At 41.4% G+C, this 20,408-nt stretch overlaps 1 protein-coding gene across 1 annotated transcript in view; it reads right to left on the bottom strand.

The window, feature by feature from the left end:
* Nucleotides 1-4,208: 4,208 nt before the first annotated feature.
* Nucleotides 4,209-20,408, bottom strand: part of pacsin3 (protein kinase C and casein kinase substrate in neurons 3) — a gene marked incomplete in the record, with an annotated part of 45,718 nt that continues 29,518 nt past the window's right edge. Inside the window, 3 exon segments of the mRNA XM_025898463.1 lie at nucleotides 4,209-5,663; nucleotides 15,215-15,375; nucleotides 17,742-17,884. Coding sequence (XP_025754248.1) covers nucleotides 5,548-5,663; nucleotides 15,215-15,375; nucleotides 17,742-17,884 — 420 coding nt within the window.

Genomic DNA, 20,408 nt, shown 5'->3' with positions numbered 1-20,408 from the left:
GTCTATGCAGATGCCCAAAGCTTAACAAAATGACCGCTATAACAATTTAACTTTTGTACAACCAGATTTTCATATACTTACATTTGAAAGTGTTTTCCTCTCCTGCTTCGACCACCATCGTTATCAGAAACAAATCTCCTCTATGACCCGCAATGAATCCTGGGATATAGTAGGACATGAAGGATACATCGGACCATCCTCAAATTCGCGGAAAAGTAGGACACATTTGTCGCCACATGAGTGCTCTTTGAATTCGGACAGTCCTCGTCGCGTCGCTGTGACGTCATTGCCTCCAAATATGGCATTTTAAGCATCCTTCCCCTGAATTCGGACACAGCCATTGACTTCTCCTCAGCAGCTGCCCAATTTTCTCTAGATGAACGATTCACGATTGATGCCAGCTGTGCGTTGCCATGTAAATAGCAAGTACATACACATGAAATGCAAACTAAGTACATGTGAACAGATCTTGAATAAAAAACAAAACAAAACATACTTTTCTTTTCTGTTTTATTGAAACCACTTTACAGAAAGTACAATTATTTACAATGAACTGTACATGCAACACAGCAGTTTTATGAATATTCAACAAGATCGGATAATATCGGATACATGACATCCCTCCCATTGCCTCCAGGAGGGGAAACGATGAAAAGAGAGCCCATTTTCCAGCTTCTTGCCTTCCCAATCGTGTGATCTACCGTTGCAACCGACAACACAGCACGTACGAACCATAGCTGACACTTCCGTGTGCTTTGCTTGGCCTACTGTCATGGCAGGAGGGGGCGTGGCCCCCCTCCCGTGACATCACGCTCCAAAGCCCTATAGCACAGTTGTCTACAATCTTCTGTGAGAAGCAAGAAGAGGTTTTTGAATGACATCTGACGCTATGTCAGCCTATTATATAGGGACAGCCCTTCCTGACATGGGCGTCACTTAGTCAGCCTGTAAGGGCTGGCGTAATGGTATTTGAGCTTCTGATGAGGTCACGCAGGAGGCGTTCCCATAGTGAGACACGAAACGAATGCTATGAAAGAGAACCTATCCCAACTGTAATGGGGATACAGCCTGTCAAGTTTGACAATCTTGTAACAGTTGCTGTTGTAATGCAGTGTATCACCACATGGTGGCGCCTTCTGTCTCATGACTGGTGTGTCACCCCCTTTTTGTTCTTCTTCGTACTCTCACTGTAATGGATGCTCCCGTGTGTATGCGGACTAGTGTGCGCTTTAGTAATGTGTGGTAGAGGTGGCACTTTTATTTTTGATATTGTAAATAAATGAGTACTTTTGGAAAGTCAAAAGCTGTTGCTCATTCGCTATCCACCTGCACACCTCCGTGGCTGACTTCATCTCCACCGCACGTTAGAATCTGTTGCAGGAAGGAAGTCAATCATTCGCACAGACAACCAATGTAAAATCACTAACCTACACATAAGTGTAGTACTTAAATGGAGCCCAGGACCTTCTTACCGTAAAGTGATGGCGCTAACCACCCCACCTCAGTGTTAACCCACTCCCACAGCCATGTCACATGTGGTTGACTGATTACATATTTGTGTTAAACAGCTGAACAGGTTTAGCTAAGTAAGTGACCACTGAGTATATTTGACAGCCAGCTCAACAACAGTCATGAGTCATTGCAGGATGCTGTACAGCAGGGGTTAGGAACTCCAGGCCTCAAGGGCCGGTGTCCTGCAGGTTTTAGATATCATCCTGGGTCAACACACCTGAATCAAATGATTAGTTCATTACCAGGTCTCTGGAGAACTGCAAGACATGTTGAAGAGATAATTTAGCCATTTAAATCAGCTGTGTTGGATCAAGCACACATCTAAAACCTGCAGGACACCAGCCCTTGAAGCTGGAGTTCCCCCACCCCTACTGTACAGGATCCTATTTATGTTTCATCTTTAAAGTGAGCCACAGAAAAAAAGACATCATTACAATACTCCTAAATATACTTTGAATTGAATTTGAACTGGAGCTGGGCGATATATCGAGTTTTTTAAAAAATATCGATATATTTTTATACGAGATATAAGATGTGACAATATCCTTTATATCGATATAGTCTATGTTACGTTATAATTATAGTTGCGGAGCCGCAAGTTTGCCTCTCTTTCGTCCACTTTTGTCTTTACGCAACGTTACTCGACCTCACCTCTCCTTCACTGAACACAACTCCCCCTCCTCTCCCATCGCTTCACCTGCAGGCAGCGACAAGATGGACACGGCAAGTCTCCATTAATGAGTTACTGCGCATCGCCCCGTGCGTGGGGCTGGACGGTGTCAACGTGTTAACGAGCTAACCACGCTAACGAGCTAGCCACGCTAACGCCATGCACGGCCTGAAATCCTTTCATCTTCTCAAAAGTTGACTGCGCGCCTTTTGTATGAATTCTGGTTGTGCTTGATGACCGCGAACCGATTTTATGTGATACACAGCGCTCAGCAATCTGTCAAAAAATGTTTTAGTTCGACTTTGGTAAGCTACGGAGCTGCACCGCTTGATGGATTGTCGGAGCATTACGGCTACCGAGGAGCCTCGCGGAGTGATACATACTGTGCTTCAACGTAATATTACCGTATTGTGTGTGTATAAGGACCATAAATGGCACCTGTTCAGAGACATGGTTACGAAGCGGATTTCAAACTCCAGGCTGTCAGTCACGCAGTAGAAGTTGGGAACAGAGCAGCTGTGAAATCTGTCTATGTTATTATGCTCCGCGTCTTTTAGTTTACATTTTGACTGCACAATTGTGAGCTCTTTGTTATGCACAAAACAACATAGTTTTCTTTTATTTATAGAGCATCATTATTTAATAAATGCTCATAATTTATTTTTGAGTAGTTTTTTTTCATGTACATCTATGCTGTATGTTAATAAAAGTGCCTGTGTGACATCTGGGACACAGCTTTGACTAAGAACTCTTTTTGTTCTTACTTTATGGCTTTAAAAAAATATTGAGATATATATCTTATATCGCCATCCAGCTAAAAAATATCGAGATATGAATTTTGGGTCATATCGCCCAGCTCTAATTTGAACACTTCTTTTATCGTGGCATTTTTGACAGGTTAGAAATGAAAATGGATTACACAGGATTTTTTTTAAATTTTCCACATTTATGTCCTAGTTTTGGATCTTTGATGTGTTTATGTGCACTTATCTGGCACTGTCCTGCTGCAGCTTCACCGAATGAGAGGAGGGCATCGCAGTCCGACTGCCAAGAAGCAAGGCCTGTCGTAAGGGCGACACTCCAGCTTGTGTGGCGAGGATTCTTTCTGCTCATGCATTTGTTTCTGGTTGATGTGATCAAGTGTTCACTAACTGTTTGCTGCCAGAAGATTATATTGTAGCAAAGATTAGCTTTAGCCTTTATTAATATAACTTTTAACAAGGCTGTTGCTGACTACTCTTTGCCTTTGTGGATTTCTTTCGCCTGTAGATTTTGAATGCCTGTAACTTTAAGGTTGCTTTGATGTTTAGAGACTGGTGAATAAAATGTATTTAATGAAGCGTAGAATTAGATTTTTTGACCTAATTACTGGTGATTCCTGATAACTCTGCTCTAGAAGGTTTGGGCTCCTGGTGACTGCATTAAACAATGAAAATATCATCCATGGAGGGACTTAAAGGCTAACCACATAATGCTCCAGTGGCCGTGAAGGGTAAGCAGAAGTTTCAGATCAAAAGATTATTTTTTAAAGTCATACACGCAGACCAGTTTGCAGGATTTTACATGCAAAGCTTAGTGTTGTCATGACAACAGGGACAGCAGTTTGTGTTCTAGTTTCATTGTATAAGATGTATGAAGAAACAAGCTGATGCTTCCCTGTGCTGAATTGTATTTGCATGTTTCCAGCCAGGAGGTTCAGCAGGATGTGCTGCTGAAGAAACAACTTATGAAAACGGGAAATCTCCCCAAAACTGGCATTTCATCCCAGTTCTCTTTTCCTACATTGTTCCCTTCCACTTAGTTTCCCATTAACATGATTTGACGCAGCACTCCAAACAACCAACCTTCCCAGCATAACCTTCTGTGGCTTACCCTCCTTGTGCTGGTGATAATAAGATACTCAAAGTGGAAATGCAATACTCTAATAATCTGAGATACTGGAGTTCTGATGTTTGGGAGCTATAAGCTATAATATGAGCATTTATCCTTTTAATGAGCACAAAAGATGTTCTGTGAAACATTCAGCTGCAGAAAGCTTTTTATTGTTGCTTATCCCTGTAGGTACTGTATATGTATATGTTACAATTATGGAAAGAAAAAGAAAGAATCCACAGAGCAATGCAGTAGATCTAATATCTTCTATTTTAACATCTATGTGGGTTAGCTGTAGCAGGGATAAGATTAACAGGGAAAGAAGAGACTTCCTTGTATGTAAGACACAAATTTAAACATGAAAAACCCCCAAACCTGACATACTTAGACAAAATATTAACTTATTACTTTTTGGTTTTGGATGTCTGAGTTGATTTTGCATTGTGATCCTAGTATAGCAAATCAGACTAGCAACAAAAAACCATGTATAGATTAAAAAGACCCAGAGGAAACAGTTGACTTTACTGCTTTGATCAGTCTAATGATTAATCATGAGGGGGGAAAAAAAGCAGCTGTCACATAAAAAAAGTGTCTAAAAAGTAACCAAAGCCCACAAATATCAAGCTAAATGAAAGCCAATCAAGTGCTGCCTGCATAATTAAATTGACTGTAATGTACCCAAAGTTTTAAAGATTTCTTCCGTGTTTAGACGAAGGCCATGAGGCCATTATACAGCAGACAGCTATAATCTCTAAGTCAGAAAGCTGGGCAGCGTCGCGCATTTGCAGGCTGTAATTCCTCGATCAGACAGTAGCGCGGTGCTGCACATATCCAGGGTGCAATTCCGTCAGACAGTAGGGTGATGCTGCAGATACGCAGGCTGTAATTCCTCAGTCACACAGCAGGGTGGCGCTGCAAACATCCAGGCTGCAATTCCTTGCTCAGACAGCAGGGTGGCACTGTATATTTCAGACCTTATCAACTAAGGCACAGTCAGTGTTTAACTGGGTTTTATCATTTGAAACAGCAGCAGTCACCACAGCTGAGCAGAGAAAGCTGTGGAGTTCCTGTGATGGCCCCTAGATGCTGGATCCAAGAAAACTCAAAACCTACACTGAAATCTTGTGAGTGAGCCAGCTGTGATGGCTGCTGCTCACGTCATCTCCACCCAGTCTTTGTCTTTTTTGACTAAATATGTGTTGTCCAATAAAACATCCCTTTAGAAAACAAAGATATGACAGAACAAACATGCATGTTTTACTGTGTCTACAGTTTGTTTGGCAGGCCTCTGGATGCTTCTCTGCCTGAAGCTAAAGCTTCTACCAATCGACCGTGCTGCTGACGTCTTGTTGATTGAACAATCCATCATGAAAAAGGAAACCTTTGCACTGGTTGAATTTACAAAAAAATGCTTAATTTTTTTTTTCCTTACAGTCAGCAACAAAAAAAACCCAGGCTGTTTTCAAAAACGGTGGTTCTACCGTTGAGGGGCATCAGGAAGCAATGACCTGCACGTAGTTGGCGGGGTAGAGGCCAATCTGGCCATTGCTCAGCTGTCCTTTACACCAACCCTGCTCGTCCTCTTCTCCCAGCTTCAGTAGCTCCTCGCCTGGAAGGATGAGAGTCAGTTTGGCTTTAGTCACGCTCATTTAAATGAATAATTGGATACTGACTGGATACGCCTTCAAAATACAAGCAAAACACAGGACTTTGGCCTCCTGTTTAAAACAAGAAGGTAAAATCTCCTGTTTGCACAGCTGTGAAGACCCTTATGGCTCTTCACAGCTGTGCTTGGGATTCTGATCTACAGTTCATGTCCTCTTGCCAGTTTGTTCACAGTAAGGTGTTGACTTTGACAGGAAATATAACACAGGATTCTAATTTTCTTCTGTCCCAAAATAACTTTGGCCTTTGTGTCACCCGTTAAGTTTCTAATTATGACAACATAAAAAATGCTGTCAATGCTGTCAAAAAATGCATAAAGTTTGCTGTCAGCATTTTAAAGTTTTCTCTGTTAAAGATCAAGAATCAGAGTACACGACTTACAGAAGTGCAGTAACGCAGGATCTTTCCCGAGCACATCAATTTTCTGTAATTGTGCTTTCTAATGGAATTTAAAGGTTTTGTGTATTTTTTCACTTTATGTTGTAATATGTTCAGTAAAAAGCTCTTGGAAGTTCGCTTGTGTGATACAAACAGGCTGGCTCTGACTCCCCCAAAAGTCTGGGACGGATCTTTCATGGAAATGAAAACCTCCCTACACAGCTGAGCTGAGCTGGGTTAAGCTCAGTGGTCCCATCAAGTCCCATTAGCTTGGTGAGAGTTACCACACACCACATCAGCTTTAATTAAACCTCTGTTATGTTTCACAACACGTTAAGCTTCATCTCAATTTTTCTCATTTCTGCATCTGCAGCAGAATGTGTTTTTTTGCCACTGGAAAAGTGCCTTCTTTCTTTTGATTCTGTCCATTATTTATCCTCTATACCAGGGGTCGGCAACCCGCGGCTCCGGAGCCGCATGCGGCTCTTTAGTCCTTATTTTGCGGCTCCGGGTGGTTTGGGAAAATAGAAGAAGTATTTCGCTGAAGTGCATTTTATTTGTGTTTAGTTCTTTTTTAGGGCCCGAGCACAAAAGTGCGAAGGCCCTATTGTATCTGCTCTGTTTCTTATTATTATTATTAGGGCCCGAGCACCGAGAGTGCGAAGGCCCTATTGTATCTGCTCTGTTTCTTCTTCTTCTTCTTCTTATTAGGGCCCGAGCACAAAAGTGCGAAGGCCCTATTGTATCTGCTCTGTTTCTTATTATTATTATTATTATTATTATTATTATTATTATTATTATTATTATTATTATCTCGGCAAATGAATCGGCCTTTTGAGGGCCTAAACATGCTCGAAAACTCATGAAATTTTGCACACGCGTCAGGTCTGGTGAAAATTTACGTATTTTAATGTCCGTAGACATGTCCAGGGAAAATTGGCTCAGTAGCGCCACCTAGAAAAATGAGAAACGCGAGCCCCCGAGATGGGTATGACCTACATGTATAAAACTCGGAACACATATCTAACGTTCGGAGACGCACATAAAAGTCTATTATGGCCATGTCCTAAACCCAACAGGAAGTCCGCCATTTGGAAGTGAAGGTGACATTTTGGCTCTAATTTTGCCATTTCCATGCCTCGAACTTTTGCGAACTCCTCATTGGAATTTCATCGTACAAGCTTCATATTTGGTCAGTGTCAACTACACACCTGGGCCACGTTAAATTGCGGAGCTTTTGAGTTTTCGGGTTACTGTGAGGCCGTGGCGCCACGGCGAATTTCGATGACTCGCCATGAAAATCTTATTGCCTCTCGTTCTGTCATACATTGTCCGACCTTGACCAAAGTGGACACATATGATAAGGCTCCACCCCTGAACATATTTCAACTGCCATATTTGACACCAGGGACAGCGCCACCTAGTGGGAACAGGAAATGTCATGTTTTACACTTTGGGGTACAGTATTGTAATGGGTGACATCTGCAGCCTCAAATTTCTCCAGGAAAGCCTTAAGGAGTTGGTCTTGGGTTACAGAGAAAACTGTGAGTTTTCGCTGAAGGGTGTGACCCCAGCAGCATGGCGAACATTGAGGTCTCGCCATGAAGAAACAAATTAGTGTAACTCAATGAAATCCAATGTGATCAGTACCAGATTTTACAGGGATGATGTCAGACCCGCCCTGAACAGATTGATATGCCCATTGTCAGGAATACGTAGAGCGCCACCTAGTGGCACCAGGAAATGTCATGTCTTTCATTTTGTTGTACTGATTTTCACAGGTTCATCGTGGCCACCTCAAAAGCGGTGAATATCACCATCAGTCCCTCTTGATGCTTCAGTGAGAAAATTGTGACTATAAACTGAACGGCGCACCCTGGTGGCAGCGCAGTTCACCATGAAAGATGAAGTGGCTTTTGAGGGGCTTGAAAAGTGTAAAAAGTCTTGAAATTTGGCGCACACCTCTAATGTGATGAGGGATTTCTTTTTATATGTTCATTTTCCTTGAACAGCGCAAAATGGCTCCACAGCGCCCCCTACAATATTTCAAAACAACAGCCCCTGCTCTGTGTTTTATGTATGAGTTTGAAACCTGGCAAGCTTATTGGAGATATCAAGATGTACAAAAAAGTCTCTTGGAGCAATATCCCAAATCCAACAGGAAGTCAGCCATTTTAAAATTAATGTGTAAATTTGGCGACATTTTCCCCTCTTTTCAGGCCTCATACTTTGACGAACTCCTCCAAGGGATTTCATTAGATTTACGCGATCTCCTGTGTGTGGAATCTAAAGACCTTTGTGATGTTAAATTGCGAAGCTTTTTACGTTCAGGGAAACGGGGTGGTCATGGCGGCACGTGGAGTTTCAATCACTCGCCAAAAAGCAGTAACCTGCTGTCGCTCAAAAACACAATGTCCAATCTCTCCCAAAGGTCGCAGGCGTGATGAGACTCGAGCTCGGAAATGTTTGTTATGCCATTTGTCAGTAATGGTTAGAGCGCCACCTAGTGGGACGACTATAATAATGGTTGAATGAGATGAAATTTTAGCTGGTGGTTAAATGCATGAATTCCATCAATGTGACATCAGATCGGAAGCGCTGGTTTTAGGTGTTGGGCTTGGCTCGACGCGCCGGGGGTGCGAGGGCCCTCATATCGCTGCTTGCAGCTTTAATTATTATTATTATTATTATTTCGGCAAATGAATCGGCCTTTTGAGGGCCTAAACATGCTCGAAAACTCATGAAATTTTGCACACGCGTCAGATCTGGTGAAAATTTACGTATTTTAATGTCCGTAGACATGTCCAGGGAAAATTGGCTCAGTAGCGCCACCTAGAAAAATGAGAAACGCGAGCCCCCGAGATGGGTATGACCTACATGTATAAAACTCGGAACACATATCTAACGTTCGGAGACGCACATAAAAGTCTATTATGGCCATGTCCTAAACCCAACAGGAAGTCCGCCATTTGGAAGTGAAGGTGACATTTTGGCTCTAATTTTGCCATTTCCATGCCTCGAACTTTTGCGAACTCCTCATTGGAATTTCATCGTACAAGCTTCATATTTGGTCAGTGTCAACTACACACCCGGGCCATGTTAAATTGCGGAGCTTTTGAGTTTTCGGGATACGGTGAGGCCGTGGCACCACGGCAAATTTCGATGACTCGCCATGAAAATCTTATTGCCTCTCGTTCTGTCATACATTGTCCGACCTTGACCAAAGTGGACACATATGATAAGGCTCCAGCCCTGAACATATTTCAACTGCCATATTTGACATCAGGTACAGCGCCACCTAGTGGGAACAGGAAATGTCATGTTTTACACTTTGGGGTACAGTATTGTAATGGGTGACATCTGCAGCCTCAAATTTCTCCAGAAAAGCCTTAAGGAGTTGGTCTTGGGTTACAGAGAAAACTGTGAGTTTTCGCTGAAGGGTGTGACCCCAGCAGCATGGCGAACATTGAGGTCTCGCCATGAAGAAACAAATTAGTGTAACTCAATGAAATCCAATCTGATCAGTACCAGATTTTACAGGGATGATGTCAGACCCGCCCTGAACAGATTGATGTGCCCATTGTCAGGAATACGTAGAGCGCCACCTAGTGGCACCAGGAAATGTCATGTCTTTCATTTTGTTGTACTGATTTTCACAGGTTCATCGTGGCCACCTCAAAAGCGGTGAGTATCACCATCAGTCCTTCATGATGCTTCTGTGCGAAAATTGTGACTTTAAACTGAACGGCGCACCCTGGTGGCAACGCAGTTCACCATGAAAGATGAAGTGGCTTTTGAGGGGCTTGAAAAGTTTAAAAAGTCTTGAAATTTGGCGCACAGCTCTAATGTGATGAGGGATTTTTTTTTATATGTTCATTTTCCTTGAAGAGCGCAAAATGGCTCCACAGCGCCCCCTACAAAATTTCAAAACAACAGCCCCTGCTCTGTGTTTTATGTATGAGTTTGAAACCTGGCAAGCTTATTGGAGATATCAAGATGTACAAAAAAGTCTCTTGGAGCAATATCCCAAATCCAACAGGAAGTCAGCCATTTTAAAATTAATGTGTAAATTTGGCGACATTTTCCCCTCTTTTCAGGCCTCATACTTTGACGAACTCCTCCAAGGGATTTCATTAGATTTACGCGATCTCCTGTGTGTGGAATCTAAAGACCTTTGTGATGTTAAATTGCGAAGCTTTTTACGTTCAGGGAAACGGGGTGGTCATGGCGGCACGTGGAGTTTCAATCACTCGCCAAAAAGCAGTAACCTGCTGTCGCTCAAAAACACAATGTCCAATCTCTCCCAAAGGTCGCAGGCGTGATGAGACTCGAGCTCGGAAATGTTTGTTATGCCATTTGTCAGTAATGGTTAGAGCGCCACCTAGTGGGACGACTATAATAATGGTTGAATGAGATGAAATTTTAGCTGGTGGTTAAATGCATGAATTCCATCAATGTGACATCAGATCGGAAGCGCTGGTTTTAGGTGTTGGGCTTGGCTCGACGCGCCGGGGGTGCGAGGGCCCTCATATCGCTGCTTGCAGCTTTAATTATTATTATTATTATTATTATTATTTCGGCAAATGAATCGGCCTTTTGAGGGCCTAAACATGCTCAAAAACTCATGAAATTTTGCACACGCGTCAGGTCTGGTGAAAATTTACGTATTTTAATGTCCGTAGACATGTCCAGGGAAAATTGGCTCAGTAGCGCCACCTAGAAAAATGAGAAACGCGAGCCCCAGAGATGGGTATGACCTACATGTATAAAACTCGGAACACATATCTAACGTTCGGAGACGCACAAAACAGTCTATTATGGCCATGTCCTAAACCCAACAGGAAGTCCGCCATTTGGAAGTGAAGGTGACATTTTGGCTCTAATTTTGCCATTTCCATGCCTCGAACTTTTGCGAATTCCTCATTGGAATTTCATTGTACAAGCTTCATATTTGGTCAGTGTCAACTACACACCTGGGCCATGTTAAATTGTGGAGCTTTTGAGTTTTCGGGTTACGGTGAGGCCGTGGCGCCACGGCGAATTTCGATGACTCGCCATGAAAATCTTATTGCCTCTCGTTCTGTCATACATTGTCCGACCTTGACCAAAGTGGACACATATGATAAGGCTCCACCCCTGAACATATTTCAACTGCCATATTTGACATCAGGGACAGCGCCACCTAGTGGGAACAGGAAATGTCATGTTTTACACTTTGGGGTACAGTATTGTAATGGGTGACATCTGCAGCCTCAAATTTCTCCAGGAAAGCCTTAAGGAGTTGGTCTTGGGTTACAGAGAAAACTGTGAGTTTTCGCTGAAGGGTGTGACCCCAGCAGCATGGCGAACATTGAGGTCTCGCCATGAAGAAACAAATTAGTGTAACTCAATGAAATCCAATGTGATCAGTACCAGATTTTACAGGGATGATGTCAGACCCGCCCTGAACAGATTGATATGCCCATTGTCAGGAATACGTAGAGCGCCACCTAGTGGCACCAGGAAATGTCATGTCTTTCATTTTGTTGTACTGATTTTCACAGGTTCATCGTGGCCACCTCAAAAGCGGTGAATATCACCATCAGTCCCTCTTGATGCTTCAGTGAGAAAATTGTGACTATAAACTGAACGGCGCACCCTGGTGGCAACGCAGTTCACCATGAAAGATGAAGTGGCTTTTGAGGGGCTTGAAAAGTTTAAAAAGTCTTGAAATTTGGCGCACACCTCTAATGTGATGAGGGATTTCTTTTTATATGTTCATTTTCCTTGAACAGCGCAAAATGGCTCCACAGCGCCCCCTACAAAATTTCAAAACAGCAGCCCCTGCTCTGTGTTTTATGTATGAGTTTGAAACCTGGCAAGCTTATTGGAGATATCAAGATGTACAAAAAAGTCTCTTGGAGCAATATCCCAAATCCAACAGGAAGTCAGCCATTTTAAAATTAATGTGTAAATTTGGCGACATTTTCCCCTCTTTTCAGGCCTCATACTTTGACGAACTCCTCCAAGGGATTTCATTAGATTTACGCGATCTCCTGTGTGTGGAATCTAAAGACCTTTGTGATGTTAAATTGCGAAGCTTTTTACGTTCAGGGAAACGGGGTGGTCATGGCGGCACGTGGAGTTTCAATCACTCGCCAAAAAGCAGTAACCTGCTGTCGCTCAAAAACACAATGTCCAATCTCTCCCAAAGGTCGCAGGCGTGATGAGACTCGAGCTCGGAAATGTTTGTTATGCCATTTGTCAGTAATGGTTAGAGCGCCACCTAGTGGGACGACTATAATAATGGTTGAATGAGATGAAATTTTAGCTGGTGGTTAAATGCATGAATTCCATCAATGTGACATCAGATCGGAAGCGCTGGTTTTAGGTGTTGGGCTTGGCTCGACGCGCCGGGGGTGCGAGGGCCCTCATATCGCTGCTTGCAGCTTTAATTTTAACTTGTAGTTCTAAATTGGAAGATTATTGTGATTTTGAAATATAAAAATAAAATTATATCTTATTATCTTTTTCATTGCTCAAAATAAGCGTCACACTCGCAGAAGCCGGTATACCCACCGAAACGCCGTGCAATTAAGAGACTTTCAACCCCAGGTAGGCCAATTATGGATCTGGATCCACATTATGTCGGCAGCTGTTCTCCACCGTGAACTATGTTAAAAACAAACACCGCTCCCGCCTCACAGATGACAGCTTACAGTCCTGCGTAAAGATGAAAGCCCCGATTTGCAGACGCTGTGAGCAGAGGTTCGGGACCAGAAGTCTCATTGTAGACATATCACGGCAGACCCGACGATGTTTGCATGGACATGCTTTTCAGCATCTCTTTATTGACCACTTTTCACACACGGTTGCTGTACGCATACAGCTGGTTGTAGCTTTTCAGCTCACAGCCCGACATATACCAACAACAGCAGAGAGAGCACAGACTTTAAGGCGGCGAGGCGCGATTGCGGGTGCCGTACAGGTGCGTCCGACTCCCATGCAGCGGCACTGCAGACCACGCCCCGCCACACACATTAACAAGGTAAAATAGATATTTCGGCAGAATTTTGCAAATATCTATTTTTTTTTTTTAGCGGCATAGTGCTTTTTTTCCAATTACTTTTTAAAAGGGTGGCGGCTCACAACAGTTTTTGTTTGCTACATGGATCATTTTAGTTCAGCGGGGTGTCTTTCCTTTTTTTATATTTCTTTAAGAGTTCAAAATGTGTTAATTACATAAATAAAATGTAATTTTCTCTGTAGCACTTCATGGATTTCATAAGCAACACACCTTAGTTGCTCTGTGGATTCTTTTAAAAAGCAGTTAAAAACTTTTCTGTTCAAACAAGCCTTTTGTTGATCTACGTATTTTATATTCTTTACATTATTTACATTTGATCTTTTACATTGTGTATAATGTCTATTGATTGTATTGTTTATTTTAATATTTGTGTACAGCGCGTTGTGACTGCCTGTCTGTGAAAAGCGCTTAATAAATAAACTTTACTTACTTACTTTAGTTGTTCGCACAAAGCACAAAGGTAAAAAACAATATATACAGTGTTATCTTCATTTTAGATTTCAAAAAGTATTTGCGGCTCCCAGTGTTTTCTTTTGCGTGGAAACCGGGTCCAAGTGGCTCTTTGGGTGTTAAAGGTTGCAGACCCCTGCTCTATACTAAACGGAGTACCATTTGTCTGGTATACAGCAGCTTCTTTCCTCTTGACTGCGAGGAGTGTACGGAGAAGTAGGGACGCAGCAAGATTTGTTACACCCTCCACTGTGAGGCTTTCTCCCAAACATTTTCTGTGGAGTTGCTTTAAATATAAAAATAATTAATGTTTAACCCCTAAGGATACACGTACCGTGTATCCTTAGGGGTTAAACACAGGTAGCCTCAGTCACATTGACCTAGAGAGCAGTTGCAACCCCTCCGGCAACTTATGGTCACTAAGGAAAAATGTGTATCTGCCAGGTTGGCAGACAACATTTCCCTTCAAAGTAAAAGTTGGGCTTTACTGCTGAAACTACATGTTTGAAAAGGCAGAACTTTTACTTTGAAGGTGAATGTTCTCCATTTCCAGTTTGCAGCGCACTCTTCAGTTTCACAGCTGCTGGGAAGAGTGGTTGGCGTCTCCCATACAAATGACTAATGACAGCAGCAACCTGCTACTGGCCAAAGAAATGACAAGGAAATTTTTGCTGTAGCACTGTATGCCTTTTTACAGCCAGTTTCATCTAGCAACAACAAGCACCTTTTACTCGCCAACCCATGTGGTGATATTTTTCGACCACTTCCTGCGTGACTGAAACCTGAAGTATTCCTTTCAAATCAATTAACTTAAAACAAATCAAACAAACAGAAGCACACATCCATTAACTATCAACTCAATATTTTTATAGTCATTATTTTATTTCCTCTTCTATTTACATTAGTCGTTTCTTTTTTTGGGCATTTGGCTTTACTCAGCTTACCAGACCTTACAATTACAATCAGATTAGTCACTGAAAAGCTACAGTAATGCACTGTTAATATTTAGATGCATGTAGGCAAAAAGCTGAGCAATTTATTTTCATGTGAAAGCTGGAAAAGTTAATTGTTCTATCAAAATAAAAGCATTCCTGTGGGGGTCATTAAGTCTAATTTAAAAAACAAACAAACAAAAGCCTGAATGTTTTCATTTCCAGTATCCAGAGATACGTGAATGCTATCAGCAAGCTTTGTACATACAACTTTTGTAATGACGATCCAACTGAAGCCACAGAAACATGGAAGAGAGTAGCACAAATCTACCCTCTTATACTCAGAGAAGTAAACTTTCCTCTGCATGTGTAATTCTTTCTGTGGAAACTTAGATGGACTCGTTCATGCATTAGTTTTATAAGTTCAAAAAAAGTAAGATGTAATGTGTGTGTTTTTATGCACCACTCTGCATTACACTCTTACTGCATTTGAGGATCAGTGTCAAACATGCTGTTCCAGACAACATGTTTGACACGAGTATGTATGTAGTTCTTAAGATAAGGCATCACAGGCAGAAAAACTAAACTTTTAATTAAATAAAAACTTAAAATAACAGCACTCTTCTCTGTGATCCCTTCCAACTAAAAAGCATTAGTAGGGGTTAATACCTGCTTTAAAGCTGAGCTCATCGGCTTCCTGGCCCGTGTAATCATAGAGCGCTTTGACTCGCACTCCCTCTACCTGCTCTTCTTCCTCCTCCCCGACGCCATTCACTGCCACCTTCTTTGGACTTTCATCATCTGACCAGTCTGATGAATAATCTTTCACCCTGTGAAAGAAGAGGGGATATAGAGAGGCATAAAAAGTCAAGTTTGAAGTTTTCCATTTTCCAAAAATAACATGAACATTTCCCCATTTTCCTGGCTTACATCACATGACTGAATTGAGGTGTTTCAGCTGCACAGCATCTCCTGGGAAACACCGCTTTTATCATCACAGACATACAGAGAAGAGCAGCGCGTGGAAATGTCAGGCTCACAGAAGTCTGAGCTTGGAAAACACCACATACAGATGTAAAATGTATGTATGTTATAGAAACACACACGCCCACACACACATATAGACTTGTAGAATACCCAACTATCTAATCCAGTGATGTCTCAGCTTACCAAATGGACATTACACCAGTTTTATTATTAGAAATTGGGAAGGATGGCTAAAAATAAATAAAAAAATATGACTCTTACTTCCCTCTTTGTTGCCTGTACTACAAACCCTTCAAATGACAGGCAGCAATAACAGCTACACTGGAAAGAACAGAGCTCAAAGCACAGTGGTTAGGAGCCTTCCCTGTTAATTTTTTTTTTTTTAAAAAGTCTCTTTATGCTAGTCTTAAGACACCAATTAAAAAAACAAAAACAAAATTATTATATGACCACATATACTGTAGTCCAACTAGATTTGTAGCACTGATATTGATTTTTCTTTTTTCTCTTTTTTAAAGACTATTTTATTTGCATTATTGCATTTATTGGACAGCCAACAACCACTTATAAACAAGAAAATTAAACAAAAAACAAACAAATAAACTCATTATGGAGTACATAAAGATGAGCAGGTTTGCAGTTCTTTTAAGGAAACATAGCTGTCCTGCGACATTCACACCGTCATGTTTCCACCTCTGAGACATTACACCAACTTAAATGAATTTCCAATGCGAAGCATTCACTCCTAAATGTACTGCTTTACATGTTGACCTGTCCCCAAACGGTGGGTGAGGTCAGGGTTGCGTGTCCCCACAATGTGACTGTATAATAAACACATTTATGTCCTCGCAACATGAGCAATACACGTGTATGCACGTACACACACACACACACACACACACAGTGTTGTAGCTACTAATTACAGTGTCATCTATGTACAGGATGTTAACTCCTCAGGGTGACTACAAGGTAACAAGGAAAGTAAACCACATGCTGTCTTCTACCTCCGTCTCTGACACACACACACACCTGTAAGAGACATAATTGTAGTCTTGCGTTTAGTCTGCAATCAACAGCCCACAACATGCCGTTTTAAAACTTTACAAAACCAACAAGCACAGCTCTCTCTTTAAAATTTCTCTCTTTTTTTTTTTTAAATCAAAAAGTGTGTTTGTTTTGTATCGATGCTGTGTATTCGTGTGCATGTGCACAGCAAACACAAGCTTTATGCTCAGGTGGAAAATCTCAAAAAAATTAGTGTACTGTCATTTTGTTCCAGTTGCAAGCACGTGTAGCGAGGTAAACGCCGGATGAAATTTAAGACACTTAATTTGCACTTCGCTGCACATGTGGTCAGATCACAGAAGTGATTACAATCCCACTCATGTGGGGACTTCTGCAGACAGGGCAGACGTGGAAATGTATCTGCAGCTATTTTGTAGAAAAATGAAAACCAAGAACTACTTAAGCACTTTCAGTAACCACAGCTCCTTTTGTCCCATCTTCCTCCCCCAACCCCCCAACTGGTCGCTGGTTTTGCCAGAGGTTTCATACTGTTACAAAGGGAGTTTTTCCTTCCTACTGTTGCAAAGTGCTTGCTCATCGGGGGTCATCTGATTGTTGGGTTTTTTTCTATGTTATTGCAGGGTCTTTAACTTACAATATAAAGCACCTTGAAGCAACAGTGGTTGAGATTTGTAGATATTGGGGAAAAACAAATTGAAAGCACATCCTAAAAATCATATTTTAGAAATATTACTGCTGTTATTATCGTATTTGGCCATAAGAACCTGCACATTTGATTTTTAACCAAGTCTCATGTATCATGGATAGTTTTCATAAAGCCAAATTGTTTCCTGTCATCTCTGGGGTTTATTTGTTGCAAAGTGAAAAAAAAGAAGAAAAAAAGGGAGTATTGATTCTGTCAGAGGTCATACCAATAATAATTTATTGGTTAGTCAACAACTGCTAAGTGCATGCTGTATTTGGCCTTTTTTTTCACATGGAATATTTCACTACCATTTAATGGATTCACCTCTCCACCAGGTTCAGTTTTGTGGTCTGTGAGTAGACATTTCAACTATAGGAGGTTAAAAGATTACGTATACTGCTTTGTGAGTCAAGCGCATTTATAGCTTCTCAACAGAGCAGAGAAGTTGGAGTTTATGATAACATAAACTCCAACATCATGTCCACAGTGTCCTCCTACCTGCTGGTGTCCAGGGTAATGGGACTCGGTGGGACATCGCCTCCAGCAGAGGAGACGATGTTGGTGAGGGTCACCACGTTCTCCTCAGAGTTTCCACTGTGCATCTTCTTGCTGATGGAGCGACTTGCCTCTGGAGACCACTCCTGCACACAGACACACAGTCATTTACTTAAGCTTACACTGACTCAGGTCTTTGTTTCTTTATCAGTTTATGTCGACATAAGTGACACAAGTTTAATGAACACTCTGTTGATGCATCCACGGGAGTCAACAAAAGCCAGAGCTAGGCCTTCAAAGTATGCTGCTGTTGCATTCAGTTAAATAAAGGATGATGATTTAAATGAAAGACAATGTGCTACACTACACGTGTTATGGATGCACGGATATGAAAATGGTTTGGTTTTGCAAAGTCAAACCAAAGACATAGACGAGATCAGCAGTGCTGTGTGTTACAACACTTGTTAAGACTTCATCCAAAATGCGTTTCTCTTCAGATTCTGTAAGAAGCTCGTCAAATAACAGCTAAAAATCAGTGGAAGGATATGACAACAGCACCAGTGCTTTGTGTCACTGATAACATTACCCAAGATGCAGCTAATTTTTGTCATTACACGGTACGCAGGTAACAATGTTGCACATTGTTGACCGTTTCAATTCAAAAACTGCTAAAGAAATAAGGCGTTATCTTCAGATCTCTTCTTTTGTCAAACCCACAGTGCTAAACTCAAAGGGAATCAGAGGGCTGCGGAAACTGACAAATATTCATATTAAAGATGCCGTATCAGAGACTCTCAGATTTTTAATGGACCTAAGAGATTAAAAAAAATGATTGTCTTTGAAGTCCACAAGTGCCTCATTAGACATATGAAGAGTGTTGATGTCATGTTCTTAACACTTATCACCCAAGTTTTAAAATACAGACAATGATATATTATAGTTTTACAGTCTAATAAAAATGAGCAAGAACAATGAAAACTAAGTAGAGACACAGAGCTATATGAAAATATAATCACAACACAAAACACCTGAGAGTTTTAAATGAGAAACCAAATCTGAACAAAGTGCACTCTTTTAAAAAAACCCAATTCATAAGTTTCAACATGAAGCCCTGTCAATCTTTAGATCACAGCCAGACCTAACGCACCATCATGTAAAAGCAGGGTGCTGCTTGCAGGCGTAGGCGGCTGGGGATAGACTTGTTAGTATTTGCTGTCTTGAGAGGAACCTTGATCAACAGGAGGTGTGTGTTGAGTGAGAAACCACAGATAGACTTCTTGACAAGTGCTGTGTATAATTATAAGTTTCCCATCAAGTGAGGCTATCGTACAGCTCCTCCTCGCCTGATCTTTACGCAGTGGGGGAATCGTGCTTGGAGTTATGAATGAATGTAGTTAACTGAAAGTCCTCGCAAGTTCAGACGTGTGTGTTTGTGTGTGTTGGGACAAAGGCTCTCTGTTTGCATGTCAGCAGCACTGTGGGAATGCCAGGAGATTCCTCAGAGGACAGAAAAGACACTTATCCCTGCCAGCATCTTCCACTTGCTTACTTTTTAACTGAGGAAGGTAAAAAAAAAAAAAAAGTGTTTACTTTGTCATCACTGCAATAATGTTAACCTAATAATCTTAAAATACAGAATCCAAAGATCAGACTCATTGATAACACTGAAAATGTGCATGTGAGCAAAATCCAGGAACTGAGAAAAACAAATCTATAGAAGGAAAGTGGAGAGATCCTTCCACCAGGACAGACAGACGTCCAGCAGATGTCAAGCAGCACAGCCAATGTACTTTACAATTACCAGCTCTGGCAGCTCTCAGACTAAACCATCTTCAGCTGTGTGCTACCACTCGAATGTCTCTACTAAAGCAGTAAAGATGCTTCAGTTTGTATTAACCAAAACATATAACATCAGAGAAAAGCTAAAGTATGTTTGATCAAACAAATGGATTTGAGATCATCCAAACATTTTCTGTCAGACTTTAAGTAACTGTGTTGTTCGCATGTTACATGTAGAGTCTTTTGTATAATTTGAAATTCAAAGCTCCAGGTCTGGAACAGTAAACATAGCGAGGCAGTGTGCGGCTGCCAGAAATAAAGGTGGAGGATGAGAGGCAAGAATCCAGATGATTGTATCTCAATTATAATGTAAGAAGGGCCTGGCCGAACCACTCACAGAGAGAAAATAGGGCAGTACAACATTCACAATGACTGACCCTGACTGTGACTCAGGAGCAGACAGCAAAGAGGGTGGGGAAGTACGCAATATGTAACCTTAGACTCAATTCTGGAGACATGTAAGAAGTCACTGTTTCTCTCTTTTGCTTTTTAAACAGTGAGATAAAAAGACATCTTGAAACCAAACTTGGCGAGCACTTCATCATACAGACTACGGACTTTAAGTGCAATTGCCCTATACTCCTAAATTTGCAATGCATATTGCAGGACCTAAAGATAATTACACTTCTAACAATACTGCTAAAACTGGTAACAACTTTCAGTTTTCAAATAAAGAAAAAACAATTTACACCGATCAGACAAAACATTACAAGCAAAGACAGGTGAAGTGAATAACAGTGATTATCTCTTTACCATGGCACCTGTTAGTGGTTGGGATACTTTAGGGAAGAAGTGAATATTTTTTCCTCAAAGTTGAGTGTTAGAAGAAAA

The sequence above is a fragment of the Oreochromis niloticus genome, linkage group LG1, assembly GCF_001858045.2.
Source record: "Oreochromis niloticus isolate F11D_XX linkage group LG1, O_niloticus_UMD_NMBU, whole genome shotgun sequence".
Classification (NCBI taxonomy): domain Eukaryota; kingdom Metazoa; phylum Chordata; class Actinopteri; order Cichliformes; family Cichlidae; genus Oreochromis; species Oreochromis niloticus.
The sequence above is the reverse complement of the archived record's forward strand: the minus strand, read 5'-3'. Positions and strand labels throughout refer to the sequence as shown.